Source organism: Tursiops truncatus, chromosome 6, assembly GCF_011762595.2.
Source record: "Tursiops truncatus isolate mTurTru1 chromosome 6, mTurTru1.mat.Y, whole genome shotgun sequence".
In the NCBI taxonomy this organism is placed as follows: Eukaryota; Metazoa; Chordata; class Mammalia; order Artiodactyla; family Delphinidae; genus Tursiops; species Tursiops truncatus.
In genome coordinates, this window is record NC_047039.1 from 3,388,247 (window position 1) to 3,413,592 (window position 25,346).

The 25,346-nt window shown below is 51.6% G+C and overlaps 2 protein-coding genes across 16 annotated transcripts in view; one reads left to right on the forward strand and one right to left on the reverse strand.

Annotated features, from left to right (window-relative positions):
• MFAP3L (microfibril associated protein 3 like) overlaps nt 1-14,546 on the reverse strand; it is a 79,553-nt gene extending 65,007 nt beyond the window's left edge. For 4 of the 9 annotated variants that reach the window (XR_004526860.2, XM_033857540.2, XM_033857539.2 and 1 more), the window contains exon 1: nt 13,962-14,099. Coding sequence is in view for 1 of the 9 variants with exons in the window: in XM_033857541.2 (XP_033713432.1) it covers nt 13,962-14,148 (187 nt within the window). In the remaining 8 variants the exon portion in view is untranslated. Of the gene's footprint in view, nt 1-6,846; nt 7,003-13,961; nt 14,237-14,406 lie in introns of those variants that run through there. The other 5 variants (XM_073805737.1, XM_073805736.1, XM_033857538.2 and 2 more) reach the window with 5 other exon arrangements.
• Nucleotides 14,547-14,661: 115 nt separating this feature from the next.
• LOC109549527 (uncharacterized) overlaps nt 14,662-25,346 on the forward strand; it is a 129,090-nt gene continuing 118,405 nt past the window's right edge. For all 7 annotated transcript variants that reach the window (XM_073805744.1, XM_073805743.1, XM_073805745.1 and 4 more), the window contains exon 1: nt 14,662-15,530. In XM_073805744.1, the coding sequence (XP_073661845.1) occupies nt 15,396-15,530 (135 nt within the window). In that variant the 5' untranslated portion in view covers nt 14,662-15,395. The remainder of the gene's footprint in view (nt 15,531-25,346) is intronic.

The following is a 25,346-nucleotide window of genomic DNA, read 5'->3' on the forward strand; positions in this document are numbered from 1 at the left end:
GGCCGCATCCAGGCCCAGCCCAGCTCCCCTCCCCACCTCCAGGAGTCCCACCGCCCATCCCGGGGCAGATGCAGCTTGTGCCAGCCTCCTGACACCCCTCCCACCCAGGCCCTTGCCTTTTCCCAGTTCCGTGCTGGGGAAACATCCGCTCGGTAACAAGGAGAACGCGTGGAGGGCAGGGACTCGGCGCAGTTCTGCAGAGTTTCCTCCATCTCGGCCGCCCACGGTCCTGCTTCCCTCCCATACCTGCCCTGTGGCCACGCTGGGGTGGGATCCACCGGCACCTGCTCAAGGGGAGGGAGGTGCAAGAAGGACATAAAGACATCGCGTCCCTCTGAACGCTGGGGAAACAAACGTACTTTGTTCAGCCTGTCGGACTCTGCAGACAGCACCGTGACAAGTTCAGTTGATAAGACTGTCACGCTGGGAAAGACATTTCAGCCACTGTAGAATTAACCACGAGGACTGTAATCCGGCGGCTTAAAACGCAGTCCTTCAAAATACAACAACGAAGGCCACAGATTCCCAAACCGGGGTTTAGGGACAGCCACAATGGACAAATTGTTAAGGTTCACATGTTTGCTCAGGGCCTTTGGGAAAACGTTCACAGAATACTTGACTTTTTTTTTTTTTTTTTTAAACGAATGAAACAAAAGAGAAAACGCTTAGCAAGCATCAAATGTCCTTTCTTTAACTTGACCCCTTTCTTACTTTCCAACAATTGCATCTTATCTAAAAGCATTTTAATAAAATGCTTTGTGGAGGCTTATTTGCTATCTCTGCACCTATAATAAAACATGACTACTGACCATGAATTTCTGGAGTTGGAAGGAAAAGGGCCTCTTGTTTCAGGGTGTTTTGAACTACATGAACGTACAGGATTGTTTTTTCTTGGCAGTATTCGTGCTGGCATTTCCCCATCAACTGTGATGAATAATTTTATACTTCACAGAATGGGGTTTTGTCACAAAATCTACGAAGAGCTATCACCATTTTTCATTTGTGCGTAAATGATGTGACGGGCACAGGCGCCACCTTTTAGATAAGACACAATCTTGATAGGTCCCTACTCATCAGGCGAGGTGGGAAATCTCAACTTCCGGTGGAATGGACAGGGCCTGATGTGCTCATTACATCGTAGATGCTAACGTTCAAAAGGGGTAGCCAGCTGCGGCCACCCTACTTACAGATATCTTTCTGCAACTTCCTTTCCCATGCATCATAATCAATGAAAACTACCTATGCTAACCTGTTTTACAAACATGGTTTAAAAAAGATTTTCTTTGGCAATGTTAAAGAAAAATGACAAAATTCTACCAGGCCATTCTTTCTCCCCTAACTTGAGTTTTTAGGTAGTTAAGGTGATGTCTGAACATGGACTACGGGAATCCAAAGTCAAAGATGAAGAGCTTTGTGGAAGAAGCACGTTCCTGCCACGGTGACTGTAGCCCAGCATCACATCATTTAAGCTCTAAATCAGCTAAGTTCTATCTCAATGTCCAAAGTTGCGCTACAGAAAGAGGTTCATCTGGGCCTTCTTTCTTCCCGACATGTGTCCTAGAATCTGTCTGGGCAGGGACTCCTGATGTCTCTAACCACACAAAGGTAACTCTTGACTCAGATGGTGATAGTTACATGAAAGCATGAAGAGCATCCTGTTTAGGTGACGTTCAGAAGCACCGAGCACCAATCCAAACCACTACACTGTAACTGAGAAGATTCCCTGTGCGAGGCACACTGCCGGGGTGTGGAACACCCAGGGAAGACACGGTCCTCACCCCTGTCACCCAAGAGTCAAGGAGGAGGACAAAGTCAACCAATAATTACAGGACAGTGTGGCAACCGCCCCATCAGAGAGGGGTCAAGGATCCACATGGTACAGGACAGGAGACCCAAGCGGCAGAGAGCCCAGGAAGACCTTTCTTCCAAGAAGTGACCCAGCGGTTTAATTACAAAGGAGTCCACCAAGGGGGCCGGGGCCAGAAGCTGACCCTATAAGAGGAAACGGTGATTAGAGAGGACCCAACACACTCGCGGAAAGGTGTGCATTAGGCATCACTGGTGACGTGCATAAGGCGGGGGGCTGGAAAGGCAGAGCGCCCGGATAACAAGGGGGGGCCTGTAACACCAAGGATGGGGCGCGCCCACAGGTAACGGGGGGAGTGACCTCCAGACAAGGTCGGCAAGCTCACTGCACAATTCAGAAGGAGCGAGAACAAAAGGTCTCATTCCTACTTTACCAACTACACTGATGTTCAGGCCTCTATTTTTCCGATACACAAAAGGCACCTACTTTTCAAAAACGGATCTGTTTTAAATCACTGTCTTTCAGACCTAACAATGAATGACAGGCCCAGAGATGCCATCTGAGTAATAGGTTATTTTCTATGGGTGCATCGTGTGAAGAAACCCTTCTTAGAGCTTCAACAGTTTTTCCACAGGGTACGTTTTTCTGGTTAAAAGTAAGAATCATGTAAGATAAAGCTCTCATAAATATAATGGTTAGAAAAGGAGAAAGAGAAAAAGAAGAGTATTAAAGGCTTCCCTCTACAGACAATGACTATTGTCAGGTGAGATAAAAATGGTCCCATCACATGGGTTTGTTCACAGAACAAGAGGAGTAGATCTGGAAGAACCTGGGTATCTCTTCTCAAAGGCGTTTTTTTTTACACAAGATGAGAAAGGGAGACCAAAGAAGGTAAGCAACTGGCCTAAGGTCACACAATTTATTGGCTTCAAACCAGGATACAACGTCACGCCCATGTCAGGCCTGATATCACGTTAAAACCTCTCATTCCGTAAAGGCGATTTTTCGTTGTTCTAGCAGTTGAGACAGGCACAGAGGACTATTCTAATCACAAGCGTATCTTTTAGAAGAGCTTATTGATGTTTTAGGGTGTAGTTAACGTCTTCTAATTGTCATTCTAAATGAATAGGCTAAAACACTTTAGGGCCCAATTAATGTAAATTCTTAATTGATCAGAGAGATACTTCCTCAGGAATCTGACGGTCCAAGGAGTAAGCCAAACCTGGGAACTGAATACAGATGGGACACATACACTGGTGGACGGTGCCTTTGTGCTACCAAACCTGTTCCTGAAACACATCACGATGCAGATAAAAGGTGAGGATGCTGTGTTGGCATTTTTCTCTTACCTTGAAACTCTGATGATCAGATCCTATACGGGCCCTGAAGCTGGTCCACAAGCACCTGGGGCTGCTTGTCTTTCTCTGCCCGCCTCTACCACTAGATAGGTTGTCCAGCATCTCCCAACTCCACTTAAAAAAACTGTCCTTTCCAAACATCCTCCCTACTCTTTGGAACGTGTATATAGCGAGATACATATTTTCACCCTAGTGCAGTTAATTTCTCTTACGGGCTAACCTACAGCACAACTTCAGCCAACCTTCAATTCTTGTTGTAATTTCATTGCAAGCCCGTTTCCCGAGACGCTCTTGATGTAGTTCATGCATAAGCTCCTCTGTCCAGAGCGAAGCCAGACAGGAGCTGGTGGGCGTATGGGAGCCTGGACGTATCAACAGGCTGGCCTGGAAAAGTGGCCAGAGGATTCGACGTCTTGGGGCGATGTTGGATGGACACGCTGACCCCCGGCTGCCTGCTCGCAAGGCCAGCGTTCTGCCTGGACAGAGGGGCAATGCGCCCCCCCCACCCCGACTGCCAAAATCAGAGACCAATATTCTTAACCTGCTTCCTAAATATGATGTTTAGGCCCGACGCGATTGCGAGTTTAGATTTTCTCGCGGATTCTGGCACACGCCGTAAACACTTAAGGCCGTGGCAGTGAAAGCCCCTTTCTCAACCCCACCTGCCTGTACACAGACCACCTCCCAACTGCCAAGGGTGAGGCACTGTGTGCACTGAGGGGGGCCCTTTTCCACAGAAGCCATCCCTAAGGGATGATTGATTATTTCTCCTCCAAATCCACCATCCTGTACCGCAACGAGCAGGGGTGTGGCTGAGCTGTGGAGGGAAGGAACAGGGAGGTGTCTGTGTCCAGACCAAGGTCCCCCTGCAGGGAACAGTCAGGGCAGAGCACCAGGTTGCCAGCTGTCCAGGACTTAGTGGATGGCCAGGAAGTGGCCTGGGTACCACACAGCACGTGGGGACTTGTCCTTTGCCGGGGATGCACCTTCCTGAGTGTTCCCACCATCCTGTACAACAGGGCGCCAGCTCCTGAAGCCTTTAGACCTCCATCCACACCCTCCAGATGCCTCACCTCAACACAGAGGGGAAGCAGCTCAGGTCCCTAGCGGCGCCTGTATGCGCAGGCGGGATGGGGTGGCTGGGGGCTGCGGGGAGGGACCCTCCTCCTGCGGCAGGGTCAGGGCTCTCCCTCAGCCCCACCCCTGGCGAGCTCAGCGCCACCACAGAGCCTCGCTGCTCGCGTGGACGGCGGTGAGGACCCGGGTGCCGTGGCCACACCACCCAGCGCCCCCTCTTCAGACCAAGGCCCACCACGGAGTTAGCCCCTGCTGTGCCCCTGCCCGGGCCCTGCCAGCTCCATTTCGCTTGCTAATGCTTGACAGAGAGGCCCTGCAACTGCTCTTGCAACCTGGGGGTATCACTGTTATCCTGGCGATGCTGTGACCGGACATATTCTCTGTAAATTCTATGTGAACTACAGAAAGGTGTGGTTGGTGCTCAAATACCTGCCGCCATCCTGGGCACCAGGCGTTCGTTACGTACTTTTGTAAATGTCTGGTAGTGGCCTGTGCGTGGGGAGGCCTCAAGGAAAACACACCAGGAACACTCTTTAGTTAGCGCAATGCACATTTCCCAGGGCTCCTCACTGAAGGGTAAAAGCCAGAGGGCCGGGACTTCCCTGGTGGCGCAGTGGTTAAGAATCCGCCGGCCAATGCAGGGGACACGGGTTCGAGCCCTGGTCGGGGAAGATTCCACACACCGCGGAGCAGCTAAGCCTGTGCGCCACACCTACTGACCCTGCACTCTAGAGCCCGCGGGCCACAACTACTGAGCCCACGTGCCACAACTACTGAAGCCCGCGCACCTAGAGCCCGTGCTCTGCAACAAGAGGAGCCACCGCAACGAGAAGCTTGCGCACCACAGCGAAGAGTAGCCCCCGCTCGCCGCAACTAGAGAACGCCCGCGCATAGCAACAAAAACCCAACGCAGCCAAAAATAAGTAAATAAATTTATAAAAAGAAAAAAATAAAGCCAGAGGGTCTTCCCATGGCCACTACAATATCTGCTCACTGGCTGCCTCCCAGCCTCAATTTCTGACCTTTTTGCCCCTCTCGCTCCCTGCTAGCCACCTGGGCTCCGCTAACCCCGGAAGACGCCAGGCTCGCGGGAAGCCGCCCGCGCCATTCCTTCCTCAGGTCCGAGCCCCTGGGATGCCGGCAAGGCTCCTGCACACCCCCATTCTGACTCTCAAATGTCACCTCGTCAGCACCCTCCCCCTTGTGTGATGTGAGTCGGTGTGCTCCCCCCTCCCTCTCCCGGGGGCTGGGCTTCTGTCCCAGACGAGGGTGGTTCGTGGTCACGAGGGTGGTTCGTGGTCACGTGGGTTGCCGCCCCCCTCATGGCAAGCACCTGGCTACCCACTGGGTGAGCTTAAACCCCTCTGGGTCCTTTCCTTTAAACAGCTGACTAACTCACTGGGCATCCACACTGGCCCTGCTTTCCTCCAAATTCCACCCATTTCTTAGGAATTCTAGGTAACTGTGTCCATTCTTTACCACACACCTAACTTTAAAACATAAACCAAGGTTTCCCCAGAGCTCAGTCTTCACAGCACATCCTTCCCTTGCAGGAGAGGCAGGTGCTCCCACGTGGACCTGGGAGCAGAGGCCCAGGACCTGGGGGGGGACCATGGGGGCCACAGGATCCGCCGTTGGAGGACTCGGGCCTGCGAGGTGAGTGAGGTTTACGTGACTCTCTTCTACACCTGAAATGTACATTCCTAGGGCTGCTGAAATGGAATTTATATTTCACAGCGTCAAAACCATCCCTCATTCCTTGTCTTGCTGGTGTCTGATGAAGGCCACTCAGAGTCACCACAGAGGAACTGGATCACCCAGGGTTTCTTCTTTCATCAGGATAAAATCTCATCTATTTGAGAAAATATGCTCAGTAACTGCCGAGAGTAGTTAAAATCCTTTTCTTTCTCCCTCCTTTACCAGCCCATTTTCACAAAGTGTAATTGTACGACCAACGTGTTTCCGAGTCAGACGAGTGTTCTTACCAGACTCTCTGAGAACTGGATGTCAGGAAAAACAGGTCAGAAGAGATTCTGAATTCACACTCTGCTTGATTTCATTCTTATTAACAGCATGAAGGCAACATCCCTTATACTCACCTAGCATTTATGGTTTACAAGACAGACCCGAGGATGTTACTCAGCCTCGCCTTGCCACAAGCCTATGACGTGGGGAAGGACCACGCAGATCTGTCTACAATGACAGCCAAAGAGGCAGAGGCCAAGCCGCCAACCTGTGCATGGAAGCCCCTCCAGGACCACATCACCCCAGGGCCCACCCAAAGGGCTCCTTTCGCCTGCCCACGGGAGGCAGGGAGACCTGGGAGTGGACACCACAGCCCCGGCAAACTGGCTAAATGCCACTAACATCCAAACTGTCATAACTGTTATTTTAAAATGATAATTTAAAAATACTGTGATTATGTATTATTTAAAGAATGATTATTATTTTAAAATTCTGTGCATAGGGCAATACTTTTCAAAATTCAGTTGGACCGGAATAATCTTCTAGCTGAGTTTAATGCGTATATCCTAAGGTCAGTCCTCCCCCCAATTTAAGTGGGTTTCAATGTGGCACTATGGAAAATCATCTTAACAAAAACACCAGAAGGAAGTTGGAAATGTGGCTTCAGTGGTTTCCATGCAGCATCTCTGAAGGAAGCTTTGCTTTTCTCTCAGCTCTGACGGGAGAAGGCCCTGCTAGGCTGGGCACACGCTCTGGGTGTTCTCAACGATCTCTCAGTGGGGCAGTCAGATTCATCTGGGTGATAAAAACAATTAGGACTCAGTCATCTCAATGAAGGGGAAGTATTTAAGAGGCCACTAGTACCACTTCAGTTCCAACTGCTGTGGGGCTTAAAAAAACTTTTTAAGACCAGGTCTTTACCCTAAAGGTGCTTACAATCTTGGTGATAACCTGTATACAAAATGATACATCATTAATTAAGCACTACTGGGTAAATACCACAGAAATTCAGATGAGGGCCAGCTGGAAAGGTCAAAGAATGGTCACTGGGACTGGCCAAGTCTTGAAGGGTGAGAGTAAAGGAGACAGGACAGTTTCCCCAGCAGGAGTAACGGCTTAGTTTAGCAAGTAGGGGTGGAAATAAAGCACGGCCTCCCAATTAAAAACAAAACCCTTCACTACAGTATGTTTCAGCAGGACTCAGGCCGTGGATCTGCTGTGTGTGCTCATCTCAAGAACGCTGGCACATCAGGGCACTCCTCCAGAAGTTCTACTTAATAAGAGGGCCTCCAGGGCGTCTTAGGAGCAAGGACAAAGAGGACTTTGCGACAGAGATCCATTACCCCAGTGAAAGAAGGAGGGGAGACAGCCAAAATCTGGAGGAAGGGATGGATGCTCTACAAAGGCAGGAGGGAATCAAGTCCAATATAGGTCCTGGGGTCCGATGTACAGGGAGAAATGCCCAGCCCCCAGTCAGGTAAAGGACTGGTAATGCTCAGATATTTTCTGGAAATTAATTTCAAGTTCCTCAGAAGTGTTTTAAAATGGAGAAAGCCGTGTTACCTTTGGGGAGTCTAACAAGAGCTAGACTCACTCAGAGACCAAGTCATCTAGGGCTGTCCAAACCCTGAAGGACAAAACCCTTCCCTCCAGCACATCTAGTGACAGGGCAGTGCAGCCCAGCGCGGTCTTTAGCATCGCAGCAGAAATCTACAAGATGAAACTAACAACAGCATCTGAGAAGCAAGCACAGCTCCATGGCTGCTGGAAGTTTAAGCCACCCCACGGGCCATCCCAGGGTGTGAAGACCCAGAAGGAAGGACTGGGTGGGAGGCAAACACGAATGCGGTCAGTCTTCACTCCAATACCTTCTCCTGCAGAGGACCAGAGAAAGTGGGCTCTGCACCTTTAAGAAAGCACAGTGGCTGTACACCTACCTACCCCCCTCCCCTTTGCAGGGGAGAAAGGGGTTAGCTGGCCAACTTGGGATGGTCCCCACTGCCACAAATATCACAGAGCTCTCGCTAGTTTCGAGAGGGTACGGAAAGGTACAGACGTGGGAACAGGCACATCCCATCTTGTCTAGGAGACCTACTGCTTTAATGAATCCAGCCTGCCACCTCCAGTGCTGTCAATGGGTAACTACTCCAATCCACTGATTCTTTTTTTTTTTTAAGGAGCAATCTCTTCCCTTCCAGTCTTCCTCGAGCCCTCAGCCAACTCAAATCCTCAATGGAAGGAAAGGGTTGGGATGATATCTAAATATCTGCTCAGCAAGCTTCTTCTTTCCTACTGATGACAAAGACAACTTCAGCCCAGCTTCTCAAAGAGTTACCTTCTAAATCCAGAATTAGAAAGTCCACCCACAGCGACTTCCTCTCAGTCTCATTGGCAAGCCCCAGAGGCTTCTGTCCAGAAGCTGGACAACCACCAGGGAATTAATCCCTTCTTTCTTTCTCCCACGTCACTCTGATGGGCCCCGTCCTGGCTGACCTGCCTCGAGTCCTGCCTGCCTGCAATCCACAAAACAAGTGGCTGCTGAAGTGGGCTGACTCTGAGAGATCCGATTCAGACGTATTCCAGGTCTTCATCCCGCCACCAGCGTACAACTCAAGTCCATGGCAGGACACACGTGATCCTTCATGCGCTGACTCCCGCCTGCCTGTGTAACCTCATCCCTGGAGCTCCCTTGGCACCTCTGCACCGTGCCTCCTTCCATATTCTCACACATCTGGCAAACCCCTACTCAGCCTTCAAGTTCAAAGCCAACCAGGACTGCCCAGGTAGCCCCCGACACCCAACCTTCACCCAGAACTTCGTATTTTCACTGTAACCGTCTTTGTGCACATCCATCCCTCCGCTAGGTTATAAGCTCTCAGGTTATCAATATTTGCTGAATGAATCAGTGAATGAATGAGAGAGGCTTATCTGAAGGTACAGATTTGGGGACATCAGCGTGTGGGTGACTGATGCAGTCATGAGGAAAAATAAATCACCCAGAAGGAACACAGTGGGCCACAAAATGAGAGGACTAAGGTTAGAACCCAGGGAGGACAGACCCTCAGAGGACGAGGGGCCCATATCCCAGAGCCCAAGGGAGAGGAGATTCAAGATAGATAGAACGGTTTACACTGACCCTGTCCTGTACAGCGGAAAATAGTTATTGCATCACTATATAAGGAAGTATGGGTAAAAATCTTACAAAGTTCTGCAAACGGAAGCTAAACAGTATAGATCCACAGTTCCATTTTCATTAAGATACGTTTTCATCAAGTCTTACTGTTGCTCCCAGGATCGGATTTTGCCAACGCAGGGCTTCCTGCACCATGTTGTCTGAAATATCTGTTCTCTCTTACTAATTTTTCTACATATAGTTCGGTTTCAACTTGGAGCCACTCCTGTAACACTAAGGTAGAAGATTTCTTCAGATGAGGTTTTCCAGACACACAGAGATGTCAATTCAACCAGACCATATGTTTTTATACACTATTAAGCCCTTGTACATAAAAGAGACTGAATAATATGTTTGGAGAGAATGACTGAATTTCTTATATTTAAACCCACAGGTTAGGGCATCTGGTAGTGTAGCTGTTGCCCATCCCCCAGCAAATAACACTGCTGACGGGTTGTCAGAATTTCCCAGCTGAGCCTGTACAAGCCCATGACATGGCAAGCAGCTCCTACCAACTGGTCAGAGCTGGCCCAGGTGACGTGGCATCATTCTCAAGGTAACTATGTTAAACCTGACTTTCCCCCAGGGCCCCGCCCACATCTGGTCTGCACGGGTGTGTATGCAGCAGAGCAGCTGCCTGTTAAGAGGGCAACGAACAGAAACAAAGTAGTCCAAACGTGACTCGCCCTTCTGCTCTACTTTCTACGTCCTTCCTGCATTACTTTCTACGTCCTTCCTGCATTACTAGTTGTGAACACAAGTCTTCTTAAGCTCTTAATTCCACACATGCGTACTAATGTCATTTCAGATCAATGGAGAGTACTGAATTATACGACACGCTGGTTCCAGACTCCCATCTGCCACTGACCACCTCTAGTTACACACCCTTTGTCGAACTGCCCTGTGAAACCTGGGGTTTAGCTGTATACTGCTTTTTCAGGAAGAGAAAACTGGCAGCGGTTTGTCCATCACATGCTCCTGTTTAAAAATCTTCAGTTGATTTCCCATCGTTTATCTATAATAGGATGAAATCCAGACTCCTGTGCCCCGGCCCGACTCCATCACACCAAACCGTTCTTTGTCTATGGCTGGATGACCTTTCTATGGCTCCTTTCTAAGGCACCAAGTCGTTTATTGACTTATACACACATTGGTTATCTTTCAGTTCTGTGGGTGAAAAGTTCCACATGGGTCAGGATGGGCTAATCAAGGAGCTGGCAGGCCTGTGCTCCTTCTGGAAGCTGGGGGGGCAGCCATCTGTGTCCTGGCCTTTACCAGCTTCCAGAGGCTGCCCCCATTCCTTGGCCCCTTCATCTTCAAGGCTAGCAATGGCCAGCCAGTTTTCCTCACATGCATCTGACACCGACCTCTGCTTCCCTCTTGCGATTACGTGGGGCCCACTGGATAATCCAGAATAACCTCTCCATCTCCAGATCCTCCATTTAACCACGTCTGCACAGTCCCGAAGTGGACATCTTGGTGGTGGTGGGGCATTACCCTAACTACCATCATGGCGGTCTGCCTGGACTTCCCTGGTAGAAGACTCCTGTCCAATTCCTTAGGCATTCCTTAAGATCCTACAGAAACGTCACTATTTTCACGAGGCCCCTCCCCTTCCAACCCAAGACACGTCTCTGGCAGCACTGACTTTGTACTCCAGTTTATTTGTGCTCAAGCCTGCCTCTCTGACTAGACTGTGCATCACTGCGTCTTACTCATTTTTGCAGCCTTAGGGGCCTAACTATAAAAGATTGTGGGGAAGAAAAATGAATATTTTAATGAGTAAAGGCCTCAGGCAGAGGCAAGACCAATAAACACACAGGACTTCTGAGTATAACCTAGAAACTAGTTCTGACAGCTCTTAACTGGTTCTTATCACATAATCAACCAAGCCCCTTAATCCTTTAACGATTCCAGGGAGGTCTTCCTGCAAACTTAAAATCAACCATTTGCATCTAAGGCTGTTTCTGACTTTAAAGTGATTTGCCACAGATCACAAAGTGTTGTCAAGTGTCCTCCTGGGCTTGGCTAGAAAAGGGCAAGCCACATCCCAAATGCTTGGTTAGATGCTGAATTAGGGAAGTGACCTTATTTGCACTATTTCTGAATTCCAAGAAAATGATTCTCATCTAACAAATCTGACTGCACTTTGTTGGGGGTTAAAAGCAACTTTGCCACAATATTTGTTTGACATTTCAGTATCTGGAAGTTCTTGCATAGAACAAAAAGTTCAAATTAAGCAAAGTTTAAATGGCCTCAAATCTTTAAATTGCAAGGCAAACAAGGAGTTGAATAAATTTCGGTCTCGTGAATGGGCAAAGCTGTACTTTTAAAGGCAATAGTTTGCCACGAATATCCAATGTGACTAATAGGACTATGCACTATAGAAACCTAAAGACACAGAATTAAAAGTAAAATCTATGTGCCCAGCAGTTGAGCTGCAAGAACGCAACAGTTAGGTACAAAAGAGGAGAGATTATCACCTGTTTCCGAATTTGAATACAAAAGTCTACTCTGCTATTTTTTCTTCATTAGCAGTAATAAAACCTCTCTTCAACCTAACTCCTGTTGGTTTTGTTAGTTTCAGGTTAGCAGAATGTGGAGTTCCCAAAGCCAAGAGTGGTGTTTAAATGTGCCTTCTGTTAAATTTTATTGTCTTTCCTAACACTGATAAAATAGGTAGGATTTTCAGATCCACAAGTGGCGGGGGGCTACGGATCTGTATCAAACTTCACATTCACAAAGCGGAAACTCAGGCCTAGCTGCTTCCTCCAGGTCAGCAAAAAGCCAAGGGTGAGGGTAGACGGTCCGAACACCCACTGAGGAATGGAGCCTGAGAACATGGGCCCTGCCGTAACGGATAAGCTGTACATACATGTAGTACACACGGCAGATTTTGAACTGGATGCATTTTTATAGAAAAGAGAAGCACAATTTCTCAGTATTTGTGTCGGGCTTTTTTCAAACTTCTAAATTCTTCTATAAATATATTAAGAAAAACATTTAGGGCAATGAACACCACCAACCAAACTCTGGCTAAAATGGAGGACTGCAGGCCTAATTTGCAGAAAGAGTCATCATGTTGCTGCTCTTACTGTCTGGACACTTCACTCCTGTTATTACATCTCGGTCACCTACAGGCACGACACAGACCCCACGTGGGGAAATGGTCTGGAGCATCTGGAATGAGAGCTGGAGCCATCTCACGAAAGAACAAACATTAAAAGCTATTCACAACCCAGTGAAGAGCAAATGCACCTCAAAAGTCTAGGTCTATGAAGAACGCAAACCAGATGTTTTGTAATAACCTTAATAAATAAAACAACTGAACCCATTAAGTGGTACTTATGGAAACTGGCTTGAGAGTTAGAGCTTTAGTTAGAGGTGGAACTCGTTCCCACTAGGAAAAGGATTGTTTGCGTTGCTCCTAAAATCCAGTAATCCTAAGGGTGATAATGGTACTAAATGTTTTAAGAACCAACAGAAACGTTGGTGGGACCTTCAAATTTCATTTTCCATAAAAGTTAAACGCCCAGTAGAACTACATTGCTCTAACTTAATCCCTTCTGAGAATAAATTTTCTTGCATCTTGCGTTTCGTCTTGAACAATTTTACTATGTTCAGCATAGTAGCAACTGAGAAAAAAATGTGTTTCCTTTAGAAACAAAAGTGAGAAAACTTTACAAAAAAAAATTGCGCTTCTGCGATGCTACGCTTCCAAGTGCTTAACATAAAGCCAAAGTAACGGACAACATAGATGGCTACAGTAACCCAACCTTTCTGCAACGAGTATGCTTAAAAACAATGACCATTCAACCACAGTACATTATTTTCTACAGTATGAGCGGGTAATGGACCCGCATACATTTTTTTTCTTTTTGGCTAGCTTTCTTTAAAAATCTTGCAACTTGCAAGCTCAAGTTTTTTGGAGGGGAAGGCCGGTTAATGGTCGAGCTTAAAATAAATCGGCTCTGCAATTACTCCGTTTTTTAAGCCGATGAAACACGTTTACCTACTCCACGCCATGAAGCAATTCGATGTCAACTTGCTATGGAGTCAAATGCGACAAACTCCGAGAGCTCCAGTGGAGGCGGCGGCTGGCGGCGCGCACAGATCCCGCACCGCTGCGGCACCAGGACGCGCAGCCCGCGCTCAGGGCCTGCCGGACCCGGGACAGTGCACCACCGCCACCCCCCGTCCCGGGGACACTGAGGCCCGGTGACCCGGGCGACCTGGAGTCGGCGAAGGCCCCGCCGCGGCTTGTCGTCCCCTTTCCCCGGAGGCCGGGAGGCTCCTCGGCAGCGCGCTGTGGACACCACGCTCCTGTAGCCGTGGGAAGGCTATGGCACAAGCCTGGGACGCCGTGTTCCCGACCCGCCGCTCCCGGATCCCGCAGCATCCTGCGACCCAGGAGCCCGCCGGGGGGATCCGGGCGCCTCCCGGCGCGCAGCCCCGGCCGCGGGCCCCTCCAGCCCGAGAGCCCCAAAGTTGCGCGGCCGCGTTGCCGGCGGTGGCGACTCGGCCAACACGCGGTGCTGGGCTCCCCGCCGCCCGCGCCCCCGCCCACCGGCGCCCGGCTAACCTGACGCCGCCTCGCCACCCCGGCGGCCGCCGCGCGACCCTAGCCATGGCCATCCCGGGAGCCGCGCCGATGCCCGCAGCCTCCCGGCGGCCGCCTCTGCCCCAGCGCTGGCGGCGGCGCGGGCTGCGGTGTGCGGGAGCGCGGAGCCACCCGCAGCGCAGCGGGGCCGAGCGGCAGGGCGGAGCATGCCCAGTGCGCGCGTCGTCGCCGGGTCTTCTCGGCAGCGCGGCGGGGCGGGGCAGCGGGCCGGCCCGCGGGGGAGGGGCCAGGGCCGGGAGGCGGCTCCTCAGTCCCCGCGGCCCCGCGACTGGACCCCGCGCCTAGCTGTACCCGGCCGGCGCCCGCCCCGCGCGGCCGTGCTGCAGCCTCGGCCATCTCGGCGTGGGTCCCGGGTTCCCGCACGTGGGGCTCGGGACCCGCCCTGGGACCGTGACCCCGGACCTACCCCGAGCAGGGCCCCCGTGCGGCCGCTGTGCCCGCGCCGGCAGCGCCCCCGCCGCGCGCGGAGCCTCAGGAGCGGGACGTCCACCGGAGGCTTCTGAGCGGCGGGCTTGGGATTCTATTCTCCTCCTTTGTGACTATCTGGAGGTTCTAAGTTTTCTCTAGTGACCACTGTAGTGTTTTGTCAGTGAGGAAAAACAGGTTTTCTAAGGCGCCTGCAGAAGTTGAGCGGCTCGGTCCCGCACTGCAAGCTGCCCTTTTCCAGACTGCGGGACTGCTTGGTGCCAGGCCAGCCCCCAGCTCCTTCTCGGGCTGCCCCCGCCCCTGCCGACCCCGCCCCTCCCCGCCCCCTCGGGCTGCGGCGAAAACCCGGAACTGCAGATTTCCCACGGCGCCCGTGAGCCGGTAGTCGCCGGTAGGCGCCAGGCGGTAGCGCTGCCGGGGGCGGGGTGACGCAGCTCCGCTCTCCTCCTCTCTCCCTGTCCCCGGCGAGCTTCGCGGGGGAGCGCCCCGACCCCCGCCGCGGGCCCGGCCGCAGAAATGGGTCAGGATCCGACTGAGCATGCTCGCCGGCTCGCGGCCGCGTCTGGCGCCCAGGTGGACCCAGCCGGGCCTCCGGTAGGGCTGCGCGGGGGCGGCGCAGGTGCGAGGTACCCGGCCGGGCCGCGGGCCGGAGTGTGTGTGGGGGTCTGGGTCACAAGTGAGTGGAATTAGAAATCCTATTTCAACATTAGTTTCATTACCTGAAGAACTTTCAGCTGGTTTCTTTTTCAGGAAACCCAAATCTTTCATTCTCTTCTCGTATTTAATAAGCATCCTTGACATCTGCACGAGGACACGAAGTTTTCACCTGCTTTTTCGAAGATGAAGGCCTTGTTCTCACTCTCAGATCATTGCGCGGTGTTAGAGTCCATTTTTTCTTCAGACAGTTCTTCCGTCCTCTGAGACTCCACGTTCTCCAGGACCCTGCAGAGCGCGCTCGCGCCGCCTTGGATGCACTTGGGTGGGCGTGGGAACTTGCTGCTAGCCATCGGTTTCGGAGGAGAAGACGGGAATGGAGAGCCTCCAGGGAAAGGAGACTACAGGCAGGAGAGGAGTAAACTCAGGAACCCAGAGAGATGCTTTCAGGTGAGTGGGGTCTTGCGGGTTTCCTGTCTGGGGAGGGGGACGCTGCCGCACCAAGCTTGGTGCCATGGTGGTGGAATATGAGGGAAAGGGGCAGGGCACAAGCTTTAAAAGAAAACATAGCCCGAGGACATGACATAAACTGGTTACAACCAGCTACGTCCAAGATGGCGGACTAGTCAGCATCCACTAGACGTTGAGCCTCAGTATAGGCTCATTGTAACACATCAGCTAAATGACAAACCCACAGGTGCCATGACAGTTCCAAGGCTGACCCTAAAGGTCAAAAAGTAGGTGGTGGCCAATTCCTGGAGATCGCCACCCTCCCCCCCAAATAGCTGGAATACTCCTCCACTCATTAGCCTATGAAATTACCCACCCCTATAAAAACTGACAACCCTATGCCCTGGTGCCGCTCTTGCCTCTGAGATGGCCCACACTCTTGTCTGTGGAGTGTGTTTCTAAATAAATCCACTTCTTACCTATCACTTTGTCTCTCACTGAATTCTTTCTGTGTTGAGACGTCAAGAACCTGAGCTTCGTTAAGTCCTGAGACCAGGTGTGTGATCTCAGTTAAAACACCATGGGTTCAAGTCCCACTCTGAGTTACACGGTTTCATTGGGAATCCCTCCAAGGGCGGCTTCACTCACCCCTAGTCCAGCCCCAGTTCAGCGCCAGCGTGCTTGGGGACACCCCCTGTAGTGAAGGTCCCTCTGGGGAACAATTTCCTGGGGGGCTTACTCTGGTGCTCCCCAGAGCCCTACCTTGTGCTGAGGTCCCCCGCCTCCCTCTCGTGAACTGTGAGGCTCCATCGTTGCCCGTGCCTCGTGAGCCCTGCCCTTGAGCTCGCCCAGGCCCCTTGGAGGTCCACACGGCGAAGCGTCTAGCCTGGGAGAGGATGGGTGAGAATTTGAACCCGGTATGTCCCCAACAGCAGTCACGAGCTGTAGTTGCTCCTCCCTTGCATGTCCTAGCTCGGTGACCGGTACCCCCTTCTTCTTAGCTATGCGCAGCACACATATGGATGTTATCCCAGATTCGCTCATTTGCTTTCCCCCGTCATCCAGCTAGTCGCTGGCCTGTCCACCCTGCCCTTAGACCCGGCTGGATGCAGACCCTCCACCTGCACCACCCTTTTCGGGCCGTGTCAGCTTCCCCATCAACCCCAGAGCAACGACCTTCCAGAAGGATCCTCCCTCTGCCTCCACACACTTTTCTTTCTCAGCAAATTATATTTCAGTATATTTGCGAAAAATCCTTACACGGATTCCTGCTGCCTTCAGGAGAAAGTCCAAGTTTTTAAGCATGAACTGGCCCCTGTCTGCCTCTCCTGATTGGCCTCCAGCCAGTGTCCCCTCGTGCCCCCCATCCTAGCTGACCCCAAAAGTCACACCTCTGTGTTCCTGTAGTTCTCTTGTCCCTCCATTTGCCTCGCTTACCTCTTGGCAAACGGTTACATCTTCAACACCCAGTTCAGGCTGGATCTCCTCTGACCTCCCCAGGGGTTTCTCTTGGGTACCTCGCCTGTGCCGTGTGCTTTGTCTCCATCCGACACGCCTGACCTTGATTTATTTTCCTTCATCTCCGCTGCACTGAGGCAGCGTGACCACAAGGGCTCCTGTCAGCCCTCTCTGTGTCTTTGCTCTCAATCCTCGGTAAGATTTTTACTTAATAAATGAATGATAGGTATATGTACCCATCTAATGTTTAAAGTTCATTAATTTAAAAAATTCTTCCCAAGAATTGTAAGTAGAGTGCACGGAAAAAAATACTAGAACAAAGTCACATCGTATGCTGTTTGCCAAATGGTTCTACTCCTTTGAGTGATGTGAGACCTCAGATTTGACTTTCAACCCAGTGGATTTCCTTCAGCTTCAGAGATCAGGGCATGTCTGAGGTCCTTGTTTATCAGTATGTGGCTGCACAAAGTTCCGTGTTGTATTGCTTATTAATCCACAGACTCCATTGTTCTCACTCCTTGTTTCCTTCTCCAGTGTAGTCATTAGCTTGTAATTACAGGTTACTCCTTAGAATAGATTGTGTTTGATTTTTTTTCTAATGAGAGTGTGGCACACAGAGAGGGCAGGTTAACCATTTAGGAAGGAACATGCTTTTTGCAGTTCGGCCGGCTTGTATTGCCTTCCAAGAGCACTTCCAGCTGACTGTGGGGGTGACTGGCCACCTGCTTCAGATTCACGGGGGAGGCTTAACCCACCCAGACCTCCTGAGCCGAGTGGATGGTGGGGGGAGGGGCGGGGGGTGGTGGTGGCCGCAGCGAGTTTAAAAAGCCCTCCAGGTGATTCTGGATACATTTGAGAAACACAGTTGTAAGTCATATGGATAAAAGGAAAAAAAGTATTAGTCCAGAACTTCAAGTAAGTAGCCCGTGTGTTGGTTTTCTCTGGTGGAGAGAAGCACGTGGGTGGGGAGAGAGTTGGCCCGTTTCAGAAGCGTTACCCGTGTTTGCACGTGTTAAACAGCCGGGGCTTGTGTTGGGGAGTCTGGGGATCTAGACCAGCACGAGGTAAGGCAGCTGCTTGCTCATCGGTGTGTTGAGCCGCTCGGGGCTTTACTTGGTGGCCTCTTAGGCCACGTGTGATTCCCCAGCACCTGTGTCCTCAGGGCAGCCCCGTTGGTGGGGGTGAGCGGGCTGTGGAGGCTCTGACCGGACCCCTTCCTGGAAGAGGCCAGGAAGAGCTGTGGGACTCTCATTAGGAGCGTCCTTGTTCCTGGGAGCCTGATCAGGCCAGTGAGGAGGGGGTGGGGGAGGAATGGAAGGAAGCAAGCCTTTCTCTCCACAACCCTGTGACTTGCTGGCCGAGGAGGGCGAAGCTTCTTGAAAAGTCTGAGTCAGGGTTAAGAAAATACTCCTTCCTCGTCTGGGTGTAGACGGAGCCCTGATGTTGGTCCTTTGAGGGGTGTGTGCACATGTGTTGTCTAACCAGTTAGCCAGGAACCGCAGAGCCAAGGGCTGCGTGCAGCCCGGTGACCCAGCTGGGGGTCCCGCCCTCCCTGATTGCTTTCTGAGGCCACAGCAAGGCCCTGGTCACCTTCCAGCTAAGCCTGCTGCCCACTTTGGGTCTCACTCCCGACGGTGACTTGGATTTAGGGACACGGGTTATTGGCAGGAGACGGGATGGACCCGGGGGTCACCTCCGTGTGCAGGGCTTTCCTGAGGGCCGGTGGGAAAGGCAGAGGCGGGAACCTCTCCTTGAAGAGCCGGGAGAGGCTGCCTGGGAGGTGGGGCGGGGCCAGGGGCAGGGGCGCTGTGAAAACGGACTTCACAGCTGCGTTTCCCTTGCATTCTGAGGAAGTTAGGTCTTGTGCGTAGCTTGGTGTCCTGGTCTTTGAGTTTATAATTTCCTCGGGAAGGAGGGAAGGCCAAACAAACACTTTCCCAGCACGGGTCAAAGTTGGGTGACCCGAGTCATGAAACTAACAAACACATCACTGGTCAGCACATGGGAGAGAGACACCCAGGGATGCCGAGGTGTTCTTCAGGAACACAGCGGCTTGGGAGGCCCCGCGCCCAGGTGAGGTGCGGCTGGAAGCCCTGGGCTCCGCCCAGGGGACTGTCGGCAGCCTCTCTGACCTGCGTAGGAGTGACCGGGACCCCTGCACAATGAGGACTCCAAGGTGAGCTCAGAGAGTCGAGGTGTGAGTTCTGTGGAGGCGATTCCACGCCTCGCGCTTTTCTCAGCAGTCATTTGCTAGAATTAAGAGGGAAGGAAAGGAAATTACGTCCGTGGATACATGTGATAAAAAGTGGACACAGGGGCTCCAGCAGGGATGCAGGCGAGGGGGGAGCCCCGAGGGGCGGCTGAGCTGAGCCGAGCCGGGCGGGCAGAGGCCAAGGCGGCTGACGGGGGTTACGAGGCCATGTGGTGGGTGGGAGGGGCCGGGGGAAGGGGCCCCGCCCGAGGCAGGAATGGGGAGAGTGAGATGCTCGCCCCACAGAAGGTGGAAAGAGCTGGTTTTCACAGGAGATTTGAAGGACTGGGAGGTGGGAGGCCTTGCTTTTACTTGGGTACCGTCTTCCTCTGGAGCACTCCCGTCTGCCGGCCGAGGTTAGGGTCCAGGGAGCCGGTGGCCCAAGCCCAGGCCCTGCCAGGGGAGGGGGCTCCGCAGCGGGCAGCATGGAGGCGCTGGACATCCACACGTGATGCGTCACCACGGGCCGGGGCTGACACGGGGCCTGAAACTTATTATTTTTTTTTTGCGGTATGCGGGCCTCTCGCTGCTGTGGCCTCTCCCGTTGCAGAGCACAGGCTCCGGAAGCGCAGGCTCAGCGGCCATGGCTCACGGGCCCAGCCGCTCCGCGGCATGTGGGATCTTCCCGGACTGGGGCACGAACCCGTGTCCCCTGCATCGGCAGGCGGACTCTCAACCACTGCGCCACCAGGGAAGCCCTGAAACTTACTTTTGATGCTGTTACAACTGCGGCTTGAGCCCCGCCTGGGGATGAAGTTTGCTAACAGACGGGAACTTCCCTCCCGGCACAAGAAACACAGCGGAAACGTGCCGGCCTTCACTCAGATCCCTGCCCCCGTCTGCCTGATAATAAGTACAGTTTCCACCTGTCACTACAGGAACGGTTGTGTGGTGTGTTCTCCATCGTGGCGAGTGTGCTCATGAATAGTTTTCTTTGCTTCTGGCCCGCGCGGGGGTTGGTACAGCCGAACTGTCCGGCTGAGGGCACGGGGCTCTCCTGGACCACGCCTGCGTGTCAGGCGGACACAAACTCCGCAGCTTCTCTTTAGTAATCTTTTCAAGCTCATCTCGTGTAGGTTCTGGCACATAATTGATGCCCATCGATTTTGTGGAATCACGTGTTGAAATTGGTGTTAGAACTCCAGGTCGGAGTATCTTGGAGGCAGGCGTGTAAAAATACAAAATCTGTCATTCAGCTGGTTAGTGGGAAACGCCATCCAGACTTTGGCCTCGGTCTGTGTCATCTTGATTCGGCTTTTCTTTCTGATGAAGTGTTTCAGGTCGGTTACCAGACTGTTCCTCCCTGATTTGGGTCAGCTGGCAAAAATGCAGAGCTGCAAATATATCCTGGAGGAATGTATGGCTGAGTTCAGGAAAATGTTTGCAGGAAAAGGTTGCTAAGTGGCTGGTTTATTTTAGCATCGTGCTTCAAGAGCTCTCTACTGTAATAGGTCAGTATTTCTGCTATTAATTGCAATGAGCCTTTCCTTTTGCTTTAATAGGAGATCTAAAAGTGTCTTGGAATCAACCATCTCTAAAACTTGAGGGATGCTGTAATCGTATGTGTGAAGTAAACGAGCCAGTTTGCTTAAGTTGAATGGAAATTGTGATTTGCTGCCCACAGTGTGGGGTGTAGGGTCAGGTGAGAAGTGCAGCTAGGAATTGCTGAGATGCCTAGTGACATTGGCTGGCGATGTCGGCAGCAATCAGAGTGGAGTAGGAGAGGGCTTTGCCCAGCTGTCTCCACGTGGCTGATTTCAGTGATTTATAATTGCATGTCTGTGCTTTGGCCTGTAGTAGTAATGACTGCAAATGGACTGAGCTAACCAGCGCAGCTTCAGGAATCTCTGGCGGGTACATGAATATTACATTTAATTACATTAAAAGTCCGCTATTGCTTATTCCCCGTAAGAGACGCAGCAGGTAGTACCTCATCATCTGTTAGGCACTTACCAACCTATAATTCACCTGGTGCTGGGCCCCAACTCCTGAGGGCACCAGAAAGGCAGGAGAGCCGGGGACAGCTCTGAAGGTGTCAGTCCTAGCTGAGCACCAAGCTAGTCCTGCGGGGAGACCACGTTCCCGCTGCGGCGTGGAGTTTGCATTGTCAGGTTCCCATGACCGCCTTCCACTACCTGGGGCTTTGGTTCTGAAGGCTGAATCTGGTTTTCTGTCTCTCTCTTATTTTCGCTTGTTTTGACTCTCACACGACTTCTTGAGAGCGTTATTTCCTTCCCTTCGTAGTGTCATGGGGACAGTCATGAGAAAACTACCAGGGAAAGGAGGAACCAAGTCAGTGCTGAGACCCCCGGCGTCAAGCCAGGCTGGTCCCGCTGACCTCGTGTCCAGGACGGCTCCCGGGACCGCACGTGGAGAGGGTTGGATTGATTGATTTCTTAGAGATTCTGGCTCAGGTTTCCTTTAAATGGTAGCTGTTATTAACTTAAAGTATTCAAAGTGTGATCTGACAGGCAAGTTAGGAGCATAGAATTACATCATTCTAGCATTGCCAGCCTTTAGACATGAAATACACCTTTCTGGTGTTTGTGAGATATTGTCAGGAGCCAGTTAAGAGAGCAGGATGGCAGCCGCAGCTTCTCCAAAAGTGCCCCCTGTCGCTGAGTCCGCCGGGGCCTCACTTCCTGTGGGAGAAGGCCGTGGTCTGAGTGGACCTCTCTGTGGGCAGGGCCTGGGGGGCCAGGAGGCTGAAGGCTGAAAGCGCAGGGTGATGCGACCTTCCGGGGGCTCGCGGTTACCCTGTTCCGCTTCCTCTCCCGTCCCTGTCCTCAGGGTCGGGGGTGATGGAGGAGGGTGCGGGTCCTTTGCCTTCAACCCCCCCCCAGTCTCCCACGCCTCGTGGCGGCACCAGGTTGAGGTCTGGCATTGGGGCTGGATGACCCTCCCGCTGCCCTCCTATCACCTCTGCTCCCTCCCACCCCCCTGAGCACAGGCTGATAACCTGCTGGTTTCTGGGGCTAGACTCTGTTACGCTGACCCAGCCCTGTTGAGGATTCCCAGCGTCCTGTGGGTCCCCCTGGGCTTTCCTCGAGCCCCTCAAAGCCAGCAGCCTCTTTGAGCTGCAGCTCAATCCCGAGTCTCAGTGAGAGCCCTGGGTTCCTTGCGGCAGACTGTGGAGAGATAGGAAACAGGAGCTTAAGAGGGAATGTATGTCGCACTTCATCCTCTTGTCAGGTGAGTGCAATGTTTTCATGGAATCAGAATCTTTAATATCTATAAACACATATTGATCGTTTTAGAGTGAGAATATATATCAGTTGCTGCACTAACTGTCAAGCTGCATCCTCCTAAACATGAAGGTGGTGGTACCCACTTGAAGTGTTAAAGGGGCAGTGTTGTACAATCGTGACAACAGTTTACTCTTAATGTCGGGGCAGGAAATTAGCCGTAGAATCTGTGACTTTCAGAATGCATTAGATGCACTATTTTGGGCCAGTGAGACTAATACTGCACATAAGTGGGAACATTGAGTCTCCTACATACATTTTAATGTATTATGAAATTAATATGCCAGATGTGTCTAACAGTTTAGGAACACTGCATAACGTACAGTGACAGTTCAGTTACGAAAGAACTAGGGTGCCTTCTTCTTAAGCCATAAAACAAATTGGAGAGTGATTCTTACCCCGTGAGTTATTTATGTAGGGAGATTAATAAAAACATTAAGCATGATGAATGCATGTGCTGTGACAGGGTTACAGCAGGAACGAATAATAACGAATGCCACATTTTTAATCGGGCTAAAGAATTTTACTGCACAGCAAATTAAGGAATCTTATTGTTGTCTGGCACCACATTAAAATTGTTTTATCATGCAAACGGCATTGAGCACACATCGCGCATCCCCCCAAACCAGTTGGAACTCCTGGAGGATGGAGGCCGCGTCTCCTGTCCGTGCAGCCTCTGCATCCAGGGTGTTATCCTACACATGGTTGGTACTGGCTCAGTGTCTGCTGGGTAAAACCTGAACTTGAGAGTGACTTAAACAGTGTTTTTTTCTTTAATTAATTTTTTTTGGAGTATAGCTGGTTTACGATGATGTGTTAGTTTCAGGTGGACAGCAAAGTGAGTCAAAGTGAGTGGACATACACATATATGCACTCTTTTAGTTTCCTTTCCCATATATATAGGTCGTTACACAGTGTTGAGTGGAGTTCCCTGTGCTGTACAGTAGGTCCTTATTAGTTATCCATTTTATATATAGTGGTTTTCAGTGAGCTAGTCTTCATGAGGAAATGTACATGAAAGAAAGGCAATGACTTCCTTTTGAATAGTTGTTTACCTAAAAAACCTGAATGATGGTTTGATTAGAAGCAGGTTGGTGTTTGGGGAGGTGGCTTTTCATGCATGGCTAATCTCTGAGATTAGTATGTAGTAAAAATTCCTCTAGAAAAGCCCTCGCCTTGACCGTAAAGCTTAACATTCCCGTTTGAGTATATAATCTCCCTCCAGTGGGAGAGTGAGAGGAACGTCTCTGTACAAATGTCGGGGCAGTCCTATCCACGGTCTTGAAGGAATCCCTCTACTCGTTCTGCCCTAAGGTTAAACCTTTCTTCTTTAGTACATTTCACCATGAGGATTAAACGTAAGGAGTTGCATTTTCTGCATCCCACGTAGGGAAGGGTCAGATGCGGGGTCAGAGACCACATTGCCTTTTGTGCTAGAAGTGGGGTTTCTGTGATGGGAAGGAGCCTGGAAGTCACGGCAGTTCTTCGATTGAGTTATGTGAGGTGAGAGGCGGCCGTTCTGGAGCTGGGCTGCGCGCACTTGTGTTGATCCAGCTTGAACTATTCAAGAAAGGCCTGTTTGGTTGGTTACTGCTCTCAGGTCACAGGACACACCAGCGTGACAGTAAAGCCAGGGTATCATTTATGTTTGGAATTTAACCTCACTTTGTTGTGGTTTTAAGATGGTCACGGGAAGTTGCTTATGAGGCAGAGCGGACGAGTGTAGCTTGTCACCGATATTAGAAAACCGGGAAGATCGGGTGGGCAGTTGGACGTTGATTTTATGTCTGAATTGCATCATCAGTACTGTCTATGGACCAGAGGTGCAGTATTCCTGCTCCATTGGTACGAGTACACTGTGTGTTTCTTGGCCTTTCCTTTTAACGATGACCTTGCTAATCTAAGTGTCATCAGGGTCCTGTTTGTAACCTGCTCAGGAACCTGGGTGATCAAAGCCAGTGCAAGATTTACTCTGAAACAATCTGATGTTTTAAATGCCCGGGATGCTGCTTAAGTTTAGGCTTAAGTACCAGGGCCCACAACGGCTTGTCTTCCACGAGGCATGCTGACAGCGGGCTCCAGGTACGGGAAGCCAGGTAGGAACTGCATGTGGAGAGTGTGGATTCCACAAGCTTCGTGAGTTTGGTGTCTTCTCATTTGTATTAATTACATTTAATTTTTATTAATAGTAATTCTATTTATTTAATAATTTAGTAATAATTAAGTTTCATATTCCCAACAACGAACCCTTCCCGGTGGCCTAGTGTCCCTCGGTGGCCGAGGAGCTGGACCTCCGTGTGCTGAGTTCCTCGGAAGCCAGAGGCTCTGCCTACTGCTTGTCCTGCCGGCGTCCTCTGGCCGTCCTGCCGAGGGGCGTCTCTCCCCCACCCGTGCACTCCTGCCCTCTGAGCTGCCCTGCATTTACCAGGGCGCCTGGTCCTTCCCCGACGTGCCATGACATTGTGCGCGAGTGAGTGTGTGCCCTGCAGGGCCCTATGCGTGGGTGTCCCTGCGTCCCGGCACCTGGGAGGGGGCAGACCCCAAGCCCACTCTGGGGAGTCCTGCTGGGCTTGTGCCAACTGTGCGCCAAGGAGTGATGTCCGTGGGCAGGACCGCAAAGGCGGGCAGGCTCGGTCCATCCTTCTCTGTGCTGTGGACAGAGTCCTGTCCGCCCAGAGGTCCCATGTGGAAACCTAACCCCCAGTGGGATGGACTTAGGATGGTGGGTAGGTAATCGGGTGGTGAAGGGAGAGCCCTCCTGCTGGACTAGTGCCCCTGTGAGCAGAGCTGGAGAGGACCTCCCCCAGCATGGGGACGTGGCAGGGGCAGCCACGCAGGCGGAGGGGGGCTTCCCGGGAAGCC